The sequence below is a fragment of the Myotis yumanensis genome, unplaced genomic scaffold (assembly GCF_028538775.1).
Source record: "Myotis yumanensis isolate MYYU_CA2020_CCGP unplaced genomic scaffold, mMyoYum1.0.hap1 SCAF_4, whole genome shotgun sequence".
Classification (NCBI taxonomy): Eukaryota; Metazoa; Chordata; class Mammalia; order Chiroptera; family Vespertilionidae; genus Myotis; species Myotis yumanensis.
The window spans coordinates 101,251,383-101,264,885 of record NW_027223755.1 but is presented as its reverse complement, the minus strand read 5'-3'; the positions used below and the strand labels follow the sequence as shown (position 1 = coordinate 101,264,885).

General features: G+C 44.5%; 1 protein-coding gene across 2 annotated transcripts in view; it reads right to left on the bottom strand.

The window, feature by feature from the left end:
* Positions 1 to 13,503, bottom strand: part of PDPK1 (3-phosphoinositide dependent protein kinase 1) — a 102,656-nt gene that overhangs the window by 62,853 nt on the left and 26,300 nt on the right. The window contains exons 2-4 of one of the 2 annotated variants that reach the window (XM_070413208.1): positions 4,900 to 5,163; positions 464 to 506; positions 57 to 194 (exon numbers count right to left, since the gene is read on the bottom strand). In XM_070413208.1, the coding sequence (XP_070269309.1) occupies positions 57 to 194; positions 464 to 506; positions 4,900 to 5,163 (445 nt within the window). The remainder of the gene's footprint in view (positions 1 to 56; positions 195 to 463; positions 507 to 4,899; positions 5,164 to 13,503) is intronic. The other variant, XM_070413209.1, reaches the window with a different exon arrangement.

The following is a 13,503-nucleotide window of genomic DNA, read 5'->3' as shown; positions in this document are numbered from 1 at the left end:
CAAACTAATAGGGGTCACTGTGTGATTTCAGAACTCTTTGACTGTTCAAAGGATACACAGCTTTTCATCATCCTGAAACGTGAAGTAAAGTTTAACAAAGAAGGGGTGATCCAGGCGCGACATCACATCTCTCTCTCTGGTTACATACGGGACCTTGTTCTCTTTGATAATGTGACGTTTCTCTAGAATTTTAACTTAAGGTAAGAGAGAAGCAAGTTACTATGATTTGAAACGGTAAGAAAACACTAAAGACACAACTCATAAAGTTCAAATTTCTGGCATAAATTCAAATTTTTCACATAATGTGGCTACTGGCTTCATAGTCTCTAAGACAGACCAACAGTGTCCTCTCCTCTAAAATCAGCAGAGAAACCCCCAAGCGCTGGGCAGTGCCGAGTGGCCATGTGCCCAGAAGTGTACTGTCTCTGCATCCCAGACAAAGATTGCTGGAGTTAGTACTTACTAGCATATTCCCTTGAGGTTGCCAGTTCTCGGGCCAGGACAACCTGGTTTGGGAAGAAAAGGGGGAAAGAGAAAAAAACACCAAATGTAACCAGGGCATTGAGTCTCACAAGTTACCCTGCAACCAATCACACAGGCTACCCCACCCCCATTGTAAAATTACATTTAAAAATTTTTGGTCCTGTGCTAACAAATATGGCTGAATGTCAATGAAGAAGTTAACTCATTCCAAGAGTTAACAGCAAACACATAACTCTCTCTACTATTTCCAGAAGATTCTTCATCAGCTGCCAATAGTCCCCATTGTACAGTGAAGTGCACGCGCAGGAACATCTAGACCTGTGTCACCCTCCCCAAAAGTAGGAAGAAGCAACAAATAATACCTCCACAAGTGGGTATTAGGAATGTCTTAAAAAATAATTTTAAGAATATGTCCTCAGTATATGTTCATTGCAAAAAGTCATACTGTATTTAGGCTTTTTCAAATAATTGTTACCATACATCTCATTTGATGCTGCTCTCAGACACCATAAATACCATCTCTGCTATCAAGGGCACAGGAAACGAAATCACCAGTGGCCTGCGGACAGTACCTCCTGGGAGTCCTACACCCTCATCAGAGGTGCAGTCACACTCCAAGCTGTGTCCTCTCTGTGGTACACCTGAGTCTGGTGCTCCGACTCTATTTGAGGGACAGAGTGTCAATGGGGCATCGCACAACATGGAAAAGGCCTTTCTACACAAGAAAACCCTAGGTGCAATCTAAGCACCAACTTCCAAATGCCTAATTAGCCCAGTCTGACGATGTGCTGGGTGGCCCCCACCACTGCCAGCTGGTATAAACATCTCTTCAAAGATACCTGCAGGGGGAAGGCCCGAGGACCAGAGAATAGATGAAAACCTGCCCAACTCCTGGGGTATCCCTGGGCCTTCTGGGAAGACCTCAGGAGGACACAGCCGGGTTCATCTGGTCCCTGAGTGTGAGTTCTATGCCAGGACAGAATTCTTCACCAGACTCAATCCTGGAAAAATGCTGTGTGAAATGCCCTGCAGTCATTAAGGATGAGGTTGGATTGTACATACTCAAGTGGAAAGATCTCAAAGAGGAATGTACCTATGTACTGTTCTCACACGCTGGGGAGTGATGGGGGAGAGCTGGTTATGTATTTATGCAATATTAAATTTCTTCACAGGATTAGCATTAGCTATATAAGTAAAAAGAACTGTTAAAGAGTACTAATATTCAAATGGAAACCTTTCTGAAGGAGATAGTTATGGCATCTTTCTGTTGTGTGTAAATTCAGTATTTCACATGCAGGTTTCCTTACGGATACAGGGCAAAGAGTGCCCCTCTTCAACAGGACACGACTTGACACATACCCCCACACCACTCAGGCTGATTACAGAACTAATCTGGACATCAAGATCAGCCTCAGAAAGCCACACATGGAGGAATTTCACAAATAAGTCCTCATTTTCCAGTAAAAATAAATGTCCAATGAAGTAAAAAGTTGAGAAAGGAGAGAACTCTTCTTTTACTGGACCGCTGTAAGAAACCATGCAGAATACCAAGGTTCTCTTCAAAATAGCTTCATCCTCCTAAAAGAATCTTTAAGTACCGTAAGGACTGGGGATTATACTCACAGTTGAAGTGTTTTTGTTTTGTTTTGTTTTGTATTTTATTAGTCCTCACCTGAGGGTATTTTTCTATTGATTTTTAGGGAGAGTGGAAGAGAGAGGGAAAGACGGAGAGAAACATCAATGAGAGAAACACATCGATTGGTTGCCTCCTGCCATGAGCCTTGACCAGGGCCCAGGCCAGGGAGGAGCATGCAACCAAGGTACGTGCCTCTTGACCAGAATTGAACCTGGGATCCTTTGGTCTGCAGGCCAGTGCTCTATCCACTGAGCCAAACCAGCTAGGCCTGAAGGTTTTTATTCTAAGGACACAATTCTTTCATAATTTAAACAAAAACTGCTCATTTTTAAAAATCTAAATTAAAAGTATAAAGAGAGTCTTGGCCGGTTTTGCTCAATGGTTAGAGTGTCGGCCCCCAGACCAAAGGTTCAAGTCTCCATCAAGGACATGTACGTCGGTTTGCAGGTACCCCAGCCCCAGTAGGGGCAACCAATTGATGTGTGTATCTAACACTGATGTTTCTCTCTCTCTCTCTCTCTCTCTCTCTCTCTCTCTCTTTTAAATATATATTTTTTGATTTTACAGAGAGAAAGGGGAAGAAATAGACAGTTAGAAATATTAATGATGAGAAACATCAGCTGCCTCCTGCACTCCCCCTACTGGGGATCGAGCCCACAACCAAGGTACATGCCCTTGAGCAGAATTGAATCCAGGACCCTTCAGTTCTCGGGCCAACGTTCTATCCACTGAGCCAAAACAGTCAGGGCTCTCTCTTTCTTTTTCCACTATCTAGAAATCAATGGGAAAAAATAGCCTCAGGTGAGGATTAAAACAAAAAGTGTAAGGACAGCAAAGATTAACATTAATTAAAACAACACTGAAAGCATAAGTGAGCTAAAATATTTCATGTTCTTTGCATTTTGAAATATTTCATAAATGTAAAAAGAGAAAAGGAAAACAAATTTCACATAAGGCTTCTTCACAAAAGCCAGGCAAGGAAGACTCACTGTTCAGAAATCCTGCTGCATTAGGGGCCTCAAGCACCACCCTGCTGTGAGCACAATGCATGCTGAGCCCAGCTTGGAGACCATGGTCACATGGGAGCTCCCTTTTTATGAATGCACAGATTCAGACTGTGCACCCCAGCTGGAGGAACAGGTACTCACTCAAGTAGCAAAAAAGAGTTACCTTGAGTGTGACTTGACAGTGCCATGATAACATCTATACTAATAAAAGGGTAATATGCTAATTAGACCTTCTGGAAGACCTTCTGGATAAAGCCATGGTGGCGGGGCTGAGGCAGAGGTGGTTAGGGGCAATCAGGCCAGGAGGGGAGGGCAATTGGGGATGATCAGGCCAGCAGCGGGGGGAGCTGGGGGTGAGCAGGCCGGTGGGGGGGGGGGGGGGGGGGGAGGCCAGTTGGGGGCGAGCAAGCTGGCAGTGGGGGGCGATCAGGCCAGCAAGCGGGGGGGGGGGGGGGGCAGTTGGGGGTGAGCAGGCTGGGGGGGGGCAGTTGGAGGCGATCAGGCCAGCGGGGGGGGGGGGGGGCAGTTGGAGGTTGGAGGCGAGCAGGCCGGCAAGAGGGGGCAGTTGGGGGCGAGAAGGCTGGGGGGGCAATTGGGGGCGATCAGGCCAGCAGGCAGAGTGGTTAGGGGAAAGCAGGTAGGCAGGTGAGTGGTTAGGAGCCAGCAGTCTCAGATTGCGAGAGGGATGTCCCCCGAGGGGTCCCAGATTAGAGAGGGTGCAGGCCAGGCTGAGGGACACCCCCCCCCCCCCCCCCCGCATCCCGTGCACAAATTTCGTGCACCTGGCCACTAGTTTATAAAACAGAGAACACAGAATCTAGAGGCCAGCAGGTCTTGGTCTGTAACTCTAGCAAGTGTCATGAATGTAATGTTTTGTGTATTTTAAAATAAAGGTTTTTAAATGTTTCCCCCAAAACCTTGAGGAGATACTAATACCAATACTAACTTTTTAAAAAATATATATTTTTATGGATTTCAGAGAGGAAGGGAGAGGGAGAGAGAGAGAAACATCCATGATGAGAGAGAATCATGGATTGGCTGCCTCCTGCGAGTCCCCCAGTGGGGATTGAGCCCACAACCCGGGCATGTGCCCTTGATCGGAATGGAACTTGGGACCTTTCAGTTCATAGGCCGACACTCTATCCACTGAGCCAAACCGGCTGGGGCCCAATACTAACTTCTAAAAAATATATATTTTTATTGATTTCAGAGAGGAAGGGAAAGAGAGAAACATCAACTATGAGAGAGAATCATTTTTTTTTAGAGAGAATCATTGATCAGATGCCTCCTGACACCCTCTACTGGGGATTGAGCCTGAAACCTGGGCATGTGCCCTGACCCGGAATCGAACCATGACCTCCTGACTCATAGGTCGACATTCAACCATTGAGCCACACTGGCCAGGACCAATACTAACTTAATTTGAGGAACAGAAAAGCTTCCCAGAGTCTTGCCAATGTGACACAAGGACATGGAATGTTAGTCACCTGCTGATGCCTGATTTGAATAAAATGAACTGCCATTTAATAAAAAATAAGATCAAATGATGCCTTTTAAAACTTGCAACTACAAAATCATGGCTTAGATATTTTAGTCACATGATCTACTGATGGCCCCACGTCACCTTCAGAATAGGAGAAGAACCCCCAGAGGCCTGAAACCCTCCTCCAAGGAAGAACACCACCCTTGTATCTAGGTCTCCCAGTTCTGAGCCTGGAAGGTCAGCCTATCCAAGGAAAACACACTCATTCAACAACAGCAGCATGTACTCACTGTTGAAAAAGATCCTTCACCAAGAATTTTCCCGAATTTGAAGTCTTCTGGCCGTTTCTTCCGAGGCTGTGGTGGTGGCTGTGCGGCATGTTGCAGTGAGTTGGCACTTGGTCGGGACTCGGCCGCAGTGCTGTCCATGGTGGGGCCCTGCCTGCTACCACCGCTTGGAACAGGGGCCGAGCCGGAATCAGTCTGGGTCCTCACCATTGATGGGGATGGGCAGGAACATAACACCACGCTGGACTGAATAGGAATGGTGTCATACTGGTGGACCCAGGAAAAAGAGATAAGACTCAAAGGAGCTCTTCTTAAACTGCATGAACTCAAGTGTTGACATTATTGAAACACAAACACAAAGTACAGACAGGCTATCTGACATTCTGCCACATGGTTCATGCTGCCCTCCTCTCCCAAGTCCCTTCCCTGCTCAAATCCCAGTCCTCCCTGTCTTGCTTTCCCAAGAACCCCACCACTCAGTACCAATCTGCCCTCATCCTCCTCCCTTAGCACTGTATGGGTCTCCAACACACACCCCAGACACCACTCAATGGCCAGTTAGCCTGCCCATCACCACCCAGCTTAAATGCCATCTACAGCCAACCTTTTTCAAAGAGGAAGTCAGTCTAACCCCTGTGACCACAGTATATACTGTTTCAGAACCCCTGGCCCTGTTCACCCACCCATAGCTGATATAAGACTGGATACACGCGAAGACACTCAATTAGGGCTTAAACAAACAGACTGGCTTGAGATTGCATCCCACAGCCAAACAGAATGTTAACCACGCAGTCCTGGAACACAAAAGTATAACTTAATGGAAAGAAGAGTCCAAGAATTGCCAACCACGCATAAAAGTTATAGTTGATAAAAAATAAGCTCAACAAAGCAAAACAGTAGTGGCATAATCGGTTAACAGTAACTGATTTAGAGCCAAACTGCCCTCTACACACCAAACAAATTTAAAAACTTAATTTTAAAAATTATTCAATATGCTCCCTATTAAAATTCCAACTGGCTTCTTTGTAGAAATTGACAAGCTGATTCTAAAATTCATACAGAAATTCAAGGGAGCCAAAATAGCCAAAACAATCTCAAAAAAACAAAACAAAAAATCTGAAGTTGGAGGACTCACATGTCCAGATTTCAAAACTTACAAAAAACCTATAGTAATCAAGACAAGATGGTACTGGCAAAAGTATAGGCACACAGATGAATAGAATAGCATATAGAAATAAACCCTTACATCTACTACCGCCAACTGATTTTTGACATGGATGCCAAAACCCTTCAATGGCGAAAAAACAGTCTTTTCAACAAATGGTGCTGGGACAACTGGATATCTACATGCAAAAGAATGAACTGGATGCCTTTCCCACATTATATACCAAATTTAATTTAAGTGGATCAAAGATCTACCTGTAAGTACTAAAACTATAAAACTCTTAGAGAAAAATATAGGAAAAATATGAAAAAATTTTCATAACCTTGGCATTGGTGTCTAAGATATGAAACCAAAAGCACAAGAAACAAAAGAAAAAAAAAACAGGTCAAAGGGACTTCATTAAAATTAAAAACTTCTATGCTTCAAAGGCACCATTAAGAAAGTGAAAAGACAACCCGTAGAGTGGGAGGAAATATTTGCAAGTCATATATCTGATAAAGGACTTGTAGCCAGGCTATATAAGGAACTCTTACAACTCAATTAAAAAAAACCACACATACAATTTAAAAATAGGCAGTGGATTCAAATAAACATTTTTCCAAAAAAGAAATACAAATGGTCAATAAGCCCATGAAGATGCTCCATATCACCAGACATTATGGAAATGCAAATCAAAGCCACAAGGAGATTCCACTTGAACCCACTAGGATGGTTAGAAGAAAAAAGACAGATAATAAGTTAATGAGAACGTAGAAAACTTGGATCTCTCATACATTGCAGCTGGGAATATAAAATGGTGCAGGCACTTTGGCAAACAGTATGACAGTTCCTCAAAAAGAAACAGGTACCATATAACCCAGCAATTCCACTACTTGGTATATACCCAAGAGAAATGAAACGCATTTGTTCATAGCAACCTTACTCATAGCAGGCCAAAAGATGGACACAACCCAAATGTCCATCAACAGATAAATGGGTAAACAAAACATAGTGCAGGCATAAAATCAAATATTACACAGCCATAAAAAGGTAGGAAGTATGGACCTATGCTACAACATAGTTGAAAATGGAAAGCATGATGCTAAGTGAAAGAGACCAGGCATAAAAGGCTACCTACTGTATGATTCAAGTGACATAAAATGTCCAGAACAGGTAAATCTATAGAGACAGAAAGTAGTTAAGTGGTTGTCAGGGGCTGGGGGAAGGGGAGAATGGGGAGTGACTGCTAATGGTTCTGGGGTTTCCTTCTGGAATGATGAAGATGTTTTGGAATTGGATGGTGGTGATGTTTTCTGTGAATATACTAAAAACTACTAAATTAGCATTAGCTGGTTTGGCTCAGTGGATAGAGCGTCAGCCTGTGGACCAAAGGGTCCCAGGTTTGATTCCGGTCAAGGGTACATGCCTGGGTTGCGGGCTTGGTCCAACGTGCAGAAGACAGCCAATCAATGATTCCCTCTCATCATTGATGTTTCTCTCTCTCTCTTCCTCTCCCTTCCTCTCTGAATAAACACACACATACACACACAAAAACCCCTACTAAATTATATACTTTAAATGAGTGAACTGTATGGTATATGAATTATATTTCTATGAGCTATTATAAAAAACTAGAGGCCTGGTGCACGACATTCGTGCAGCACTGGGGGGGAGGGGGAGAGTCCCCTCAGCCCAGCCTGTGCCCTCTTGCAGTCTGGGACCCCTCCAGGGATGTCCCCCGAGGGATCCTTAGCACTGCCATGGAGGCGGGAGAGGATCCTGCCACTGCCACTGCCCTCACCAGTCATGAGCCCAGCTTCTGGCTGAGCAGCGCTCCCCCTGTGGGAGTACACTTATCTCTGGTGGTGAGTGCGCGTCATAGTGACCGGTTGTTCTGCAATTCGGTCCATCTGCATATTAGGGTTTTATTATATAGGATAGTTGTATCATGTATGACTGCATTAAATTATAATAAGAACTCATTCAAATCTCTAAATCACCAAGACTTTTAAAGAAGAAATAGGCAAGGAACAGGCACCAAAATACCTCAAGTAACCGAGAGATGAAAACATACGCAGTAGTCAAAGATAATTTTTTAAATATATATATTCTATTGATTTTTTTACAGAGAGGAAGGGAGAGAGATAGAGAGTTAGAAACATTGATGAGAGAGAAACATCAATCAGCTGCCTCCTACACACTTCCCACTGGGGATGTGCCCACAACCGCAACCAAGGTACATGCCCTTGACCGGAATCGAACCTGGGACCTTTCAGTCCGCAGGCCGATGTTCTATCCACTAAGCCAAACCGGTTACGGCTCAAAGATAATTTAAAGCAACCAGAGCCCTGGCCAGGTACTCAGTTGGTTAGAGTGTCGTCCTGATATGCCAAGGTTGTGAGTTCAATCTCTGGTTAGGGCACATGTATGCAAGAAGCAACCAATGAATGCATAAATAAGTGGAACGACAAATCAATGTTTGCGTCTCTCTCTCTCTCTCTCTCTCTCTTCCTTCCTCCTTCTCTAAAAATCAATAAATAAAAATTACCAAAAAAGAAACAAAAAAACACATTAAAGCAAAGAGGCAGCATGGTAAATTTTCAACTAGGGAGAATAAATAAATAGATAAGAATGATTAAATGTTTTCAATACACAGAGACACCAAATGCTGGCAAGACTAGAATAAAGCAAGTATATTCCTACAAGTACAGCTGGCACCATAAACCTGTGTTGCTGTTAAAATGTTTCTGGAAAGCAATTTGATAATTTGTCCTTAAAGTGATAACAGAACAGTTGTCAATGAGATATAGAAATACTGAACAAAAGTGGCTATAAATACAGTTAAAAATTTAGGTTGGAATTAAGAAAGGATGAGATAGCGTCAAATCAGAAATACATAGAAGTTGTACCCACAACCATAAAAAAATATTTTCTAGCTCTGACCCTGAAGTGTTTCAGCAGTGACATCATTAGCCTACTCATCATCAGATTGTTATAGAACAATATGAAGTGAACTCATAGCATCCAGAGCATCCAGATCTGTTTCTAATAGTACTTCCCATTAAAAGAACCAGGAGAGCATTTGACTCCACGTCTTGGAACAGAAGAAAGATAATCAATATGATCCAAGAATCCCTTGCTGGGACTAAAAACAAGGTGCCGTCACAAATTGTGGAAGCAGGGAAGCTGGCCTGTAGAGGCCACTATTGGCCAAGTTGTGCTGTAAACACTAAAAAGAGATCAGTTAAGTACAGATAATTAGAATAAGCTGAAACAGGAAAAAATCACGACTCTGTAACAATACATACAGGCATATCAAAACAACAACTGAATGCTTAATTTTATAAATCTGAATAGCTAAGGGAGTGGAGCCATACAAAGCTGTTCATTGTATAGTGTATATATTTGTTCATAAAGGACAGACAAAAATATTCCTCTTTCCACTTAAATAGGGAAGGGAAAAACAGAAAACTATGAAAAAGTCAGAGTCCTATAGAAACTGCACCAAGAACAGGAAAGACAGGTGGGCACAAAGTAATCAACAGTGTGCAGCGGGGACAGCTCAGCCACCACAAGAGATGATGTTCATCTTGAGATGTGTAAAACACATAACAAAGTCAAAACCAAAGCTAGACAGTACATCCTGTAACCCAAACACGATGAGCATGGAGGTGGAGAACAGAGGCAGCAGATGGCAAGAACAGGCAGGAGCCTGGGCAGTCCCGCAGTGCCATATAAACCTCGGCTACACGTGGCAGGCAAGCTCAAGCAGTGTCACCACAGAATACACATCATGTCCCTGTTCCCAACCAAGAAGCCATCATCAAGAACTTTGGAGCTGCACCACAGCCAAGAGGAGTCAGGCTTCTTTTACTTAAAGGTCTGCTAAGATCATTATAACTCCAGGCAAAGTATGAAAATATGAAGGAATCAACCAAACAGAGTATCAATGAACTATTAGGAGAATATAACTAATTGACTTTGTAAAAAACATCTAAGACAGTGGTCAGCAAACTCATTAGTCAACAGAGCCAAATATCAACAGTACAACGATTGAAATTTCTTTTGAGAGCCAAATTTTTTAAACTTAAACTACATAGGTAGGTACATTGTTATTAACTTAATTAGGGTACTCCTAAGGCTTAGGAAGAGCCACACTCAAGGGGCCAAAGAGCTGCGAGCCACATGCGGATCTAAGAGAATCTGATATTAAATGAGGCAGCCAGCAGTACATATCCTCTAGCTGGAACGGGAGCGCAAAGTGCCACATTTACTTATAGAAAACTGTTTTCTCCAACACCCTATGGCTCTGCAGTAAGTCAAGTGTGCCTTATACATTTTATAAATACTCCATCTCACAGGAGGTACCAAAGGTTTGGACCATGCTCTGAGGTTCAGTCAGTACTTTAATAATTTGTCCCTATAAGCAAAGTATCTACACTAATAAAAGAGAAACATGGTAATTAGCGTACGACCGCTACCCTTTTCATTGGCTAATCAGTGAGTATATGCAAACTAACTGTCAGCCAAGATGGCGGCCAGCAGCCAGGCAGCTGGAAGCGAACATGAGGCTTGCTTGCTGCGGACTCCAACCTTCCCCGCCTCACTTGCAGGCCTCTGAGCTACAACTCTAAGCAACTATGTACTATGTTGCAAATAAGAAGATAAACAAAACCCCAGAAACCAGCTTTCATTCAGCCGGGCTTTAGCAACATTGTATTGATGTTTTCAGCAGCGAGGCCTCAGAGCTAAAGCTGGCCCAGAATAAAAAAAAAAAGGAAACAAGGAGCAGTTGGAAGCTTCAGTCACTCGCTTCCGGAAAACAGCCCTCAGCCCATCACCCAGACTGGCCAGGCACCCCGGTGGGGACCCCCACCCTGATCCTGGACACCCTTCAGGGCAAACCAGCCAGCCCCCACCCGTGCACCAGGCCTCTATTCTATATAGTAAAAGGGTAATATGCCTCCCAGCACCGGGATCAGCAGAGCAGTGAGGCTCCCGGCACCGGGATCAGCGTGACAGGGGGCAGCACCCAAACCCCCTGATCGCCCTGCTGCTCTGTGTGTTACAGGGGGTGGGGCCACAACCTCCCTATCTGCCCTGCTCTGTGCCTGATAGGGGGGAGCTCCCCAATCCCCTGATTGCCCTGTGGCTCTGTTTGACAGGGTGCAGCACACCAACCCCCTGATCAGCCCTGCTCTGTGTGTGACAGGGTGCGGTGCCCCAACTCCCCCGCCCCCCCCCCCCCCCCCCCGCCCATGGGCCCTGCTCTGTGTGTGACAGGGGGCGGTGCCCCAACTCCCCTATCGGCCCTACTCTGTGAGTGACAGCAGGGAGCTCCTCAACCCCCTGATCGGCCCTGCTCTGTGCGTGACAGCAGGGAGCTCCTCAACCCCCTGATCGGCCCTGCTCTGTGCGTGACAGGGTACGAAGCCCCAACACCCCTGATGGGCCCTGCTCTGTGCGTGACGGGGTGGCGCTGCAACCTTCCCATCGACCCTGCCTTGAGTGTGACAGGGGGCGGTGCCCCAACCCCCTAATCGGCCCTACCCTGAGCGTGACTGAGGGTGGCATCGCAACCTCCCAATCCGCCCTGCTCTGAGCCTGACCAGGGGCTGCACCTAGGGATTGGGCCTGCCCTCTGCCACCCAGAAGCAGGCCTAAGCCAGCAGGTCGTTATCTCCCGAGGGGTCCCAGACTGCGAGAGGGCACAGGCCGGGCTGTGTCAGATGTGCTGCTTCGTGTCCACATGTGTGGATGTAAAGGACTTCAAGCTTGATGCTTCAGCAGCCCAGCCCCCAAAACTGGTCAGACCAAATGTGCTATCAAAGCTGCTTATTTTTTTTCCCCCCCGCCCTTAACAAGCCCCTGCCCTCCCTTACCCCCTAGTGTCTTATGTCCATTAGTTATGGTTATATGGATGCATACAAGTCCTTCGGTTGATCTCTTACTCCCCTCCCTCCAGTCCCCCAACCCTCCCTGGTCTTCCCACTGCAGTCCGACAGTCAGTTTGAGGCAGCTCTGCCTCTGTATCTATTATTGTTCAAAAGTTTGTAATGGTCTTAATTATCCATGAAAGAGTGAGATCATGTGGTATTTTTCCTTCATTGACTGGCTTGTTTCACTTAGCATAATGCTCTCCAGTTCCATCCATGCTGTTGCAAATGGTAAGAGTTCCTTCTTTTTAACAGCAGCATAGTATTCCATCGTGTAGATGTACCACAGTTTTCTAATCCATTCATCTACTGATGGGCACTTAGGCTGTTTCCAGATCTTAGCTATGGTGAATTGTGCTGCTATGAACATCGGGGTGCATATATCCTTTCTGATTGGTGTTTCTGGTTTCTTGGGATATATTCCTAGAAGTGGGATCACAGGGTCAAATGGGAGTTCCATTTCCAATTTTTTGAGGAACCTCCATACTGCCTTCCATAGTGGCTGCACCAGTCTGCATTCCCACCAGCAGTGCACAAGTGTTCCTTTTTCTCCACAACCTCTCCAGCACTTGTCGTTTGTTGATTTGTTGATGATGGCCATTCTGACAGGTGTGAGATGGTACCTCATTGTTGTTTTGATTTGCATCTCTCGGATGATTAGTGACTTTGAGCATGTTTTCATATGTCTCTTGGCTTTCTGAATGTCCTCTTTTGAAAGGTGTCTATTTAGATCCTTTGCCCATTTTTTGATTGGATTGTTTATCTTCTTTTTGTTAAGTTGTGTGAGTTCCCTATAAATTTTGGAGATTAAGCCCTTATCAGATATGACGTTGGCAAATATGTTTTCCCACGAGGTGGGTTTTCTTGTTGTTTTGTTGATGGTTTCTTTTGCTGTGCAGAAGCTTTTTATTTTGATGTAGTCCCATTTGTTCAGTTTCTCTTTAGTTTCAACTGCCCTAGGAGCTGTATCAGTGAAGAAATTGTTTTGGCATATGTCTGAGATTTTGTTGCCTTTGTATTCTTCTAGAATTTTTATGGTTTCCTGTCGTACATTTAAGTCCTTTATCCATTTTGAGTTTATTCTTGTGTATGGTGTAAGTTGGTGGTCTAGTTTCATTTTCTTGCATATATCTGTCCAATTTTCCCAACACCATTTATTGAAGAGACTATCTTGGCTCCATTGTATGTTCATGCCTCCTTTGTCAAAAATTAATTGAGCATATTGGTTCGGGCTAATTTCTGGACTCTCTATTCTATTCCACTGATCTATATGTCTGTTCTTGTGCCAGTACCAGGCAGTTTTGAGAACAGTGGCTTTGTAATACAGCTTGATATCTGGCAATGAGATCTCACCTACTTTGTTCTTTCTCAGGATTGCTGCAGCTATTCAGGGTCTTTTTTTATTCCAGATGAATTTTTGGAGAGTTCGTTCTAGATCTTTGAAGAAGGCCATTGGTATTTTAATGGGAAGTGCGTTGAATTTATAGATTGCTTTGGGTAGTATGGACATTTTAATGATGTTGATTC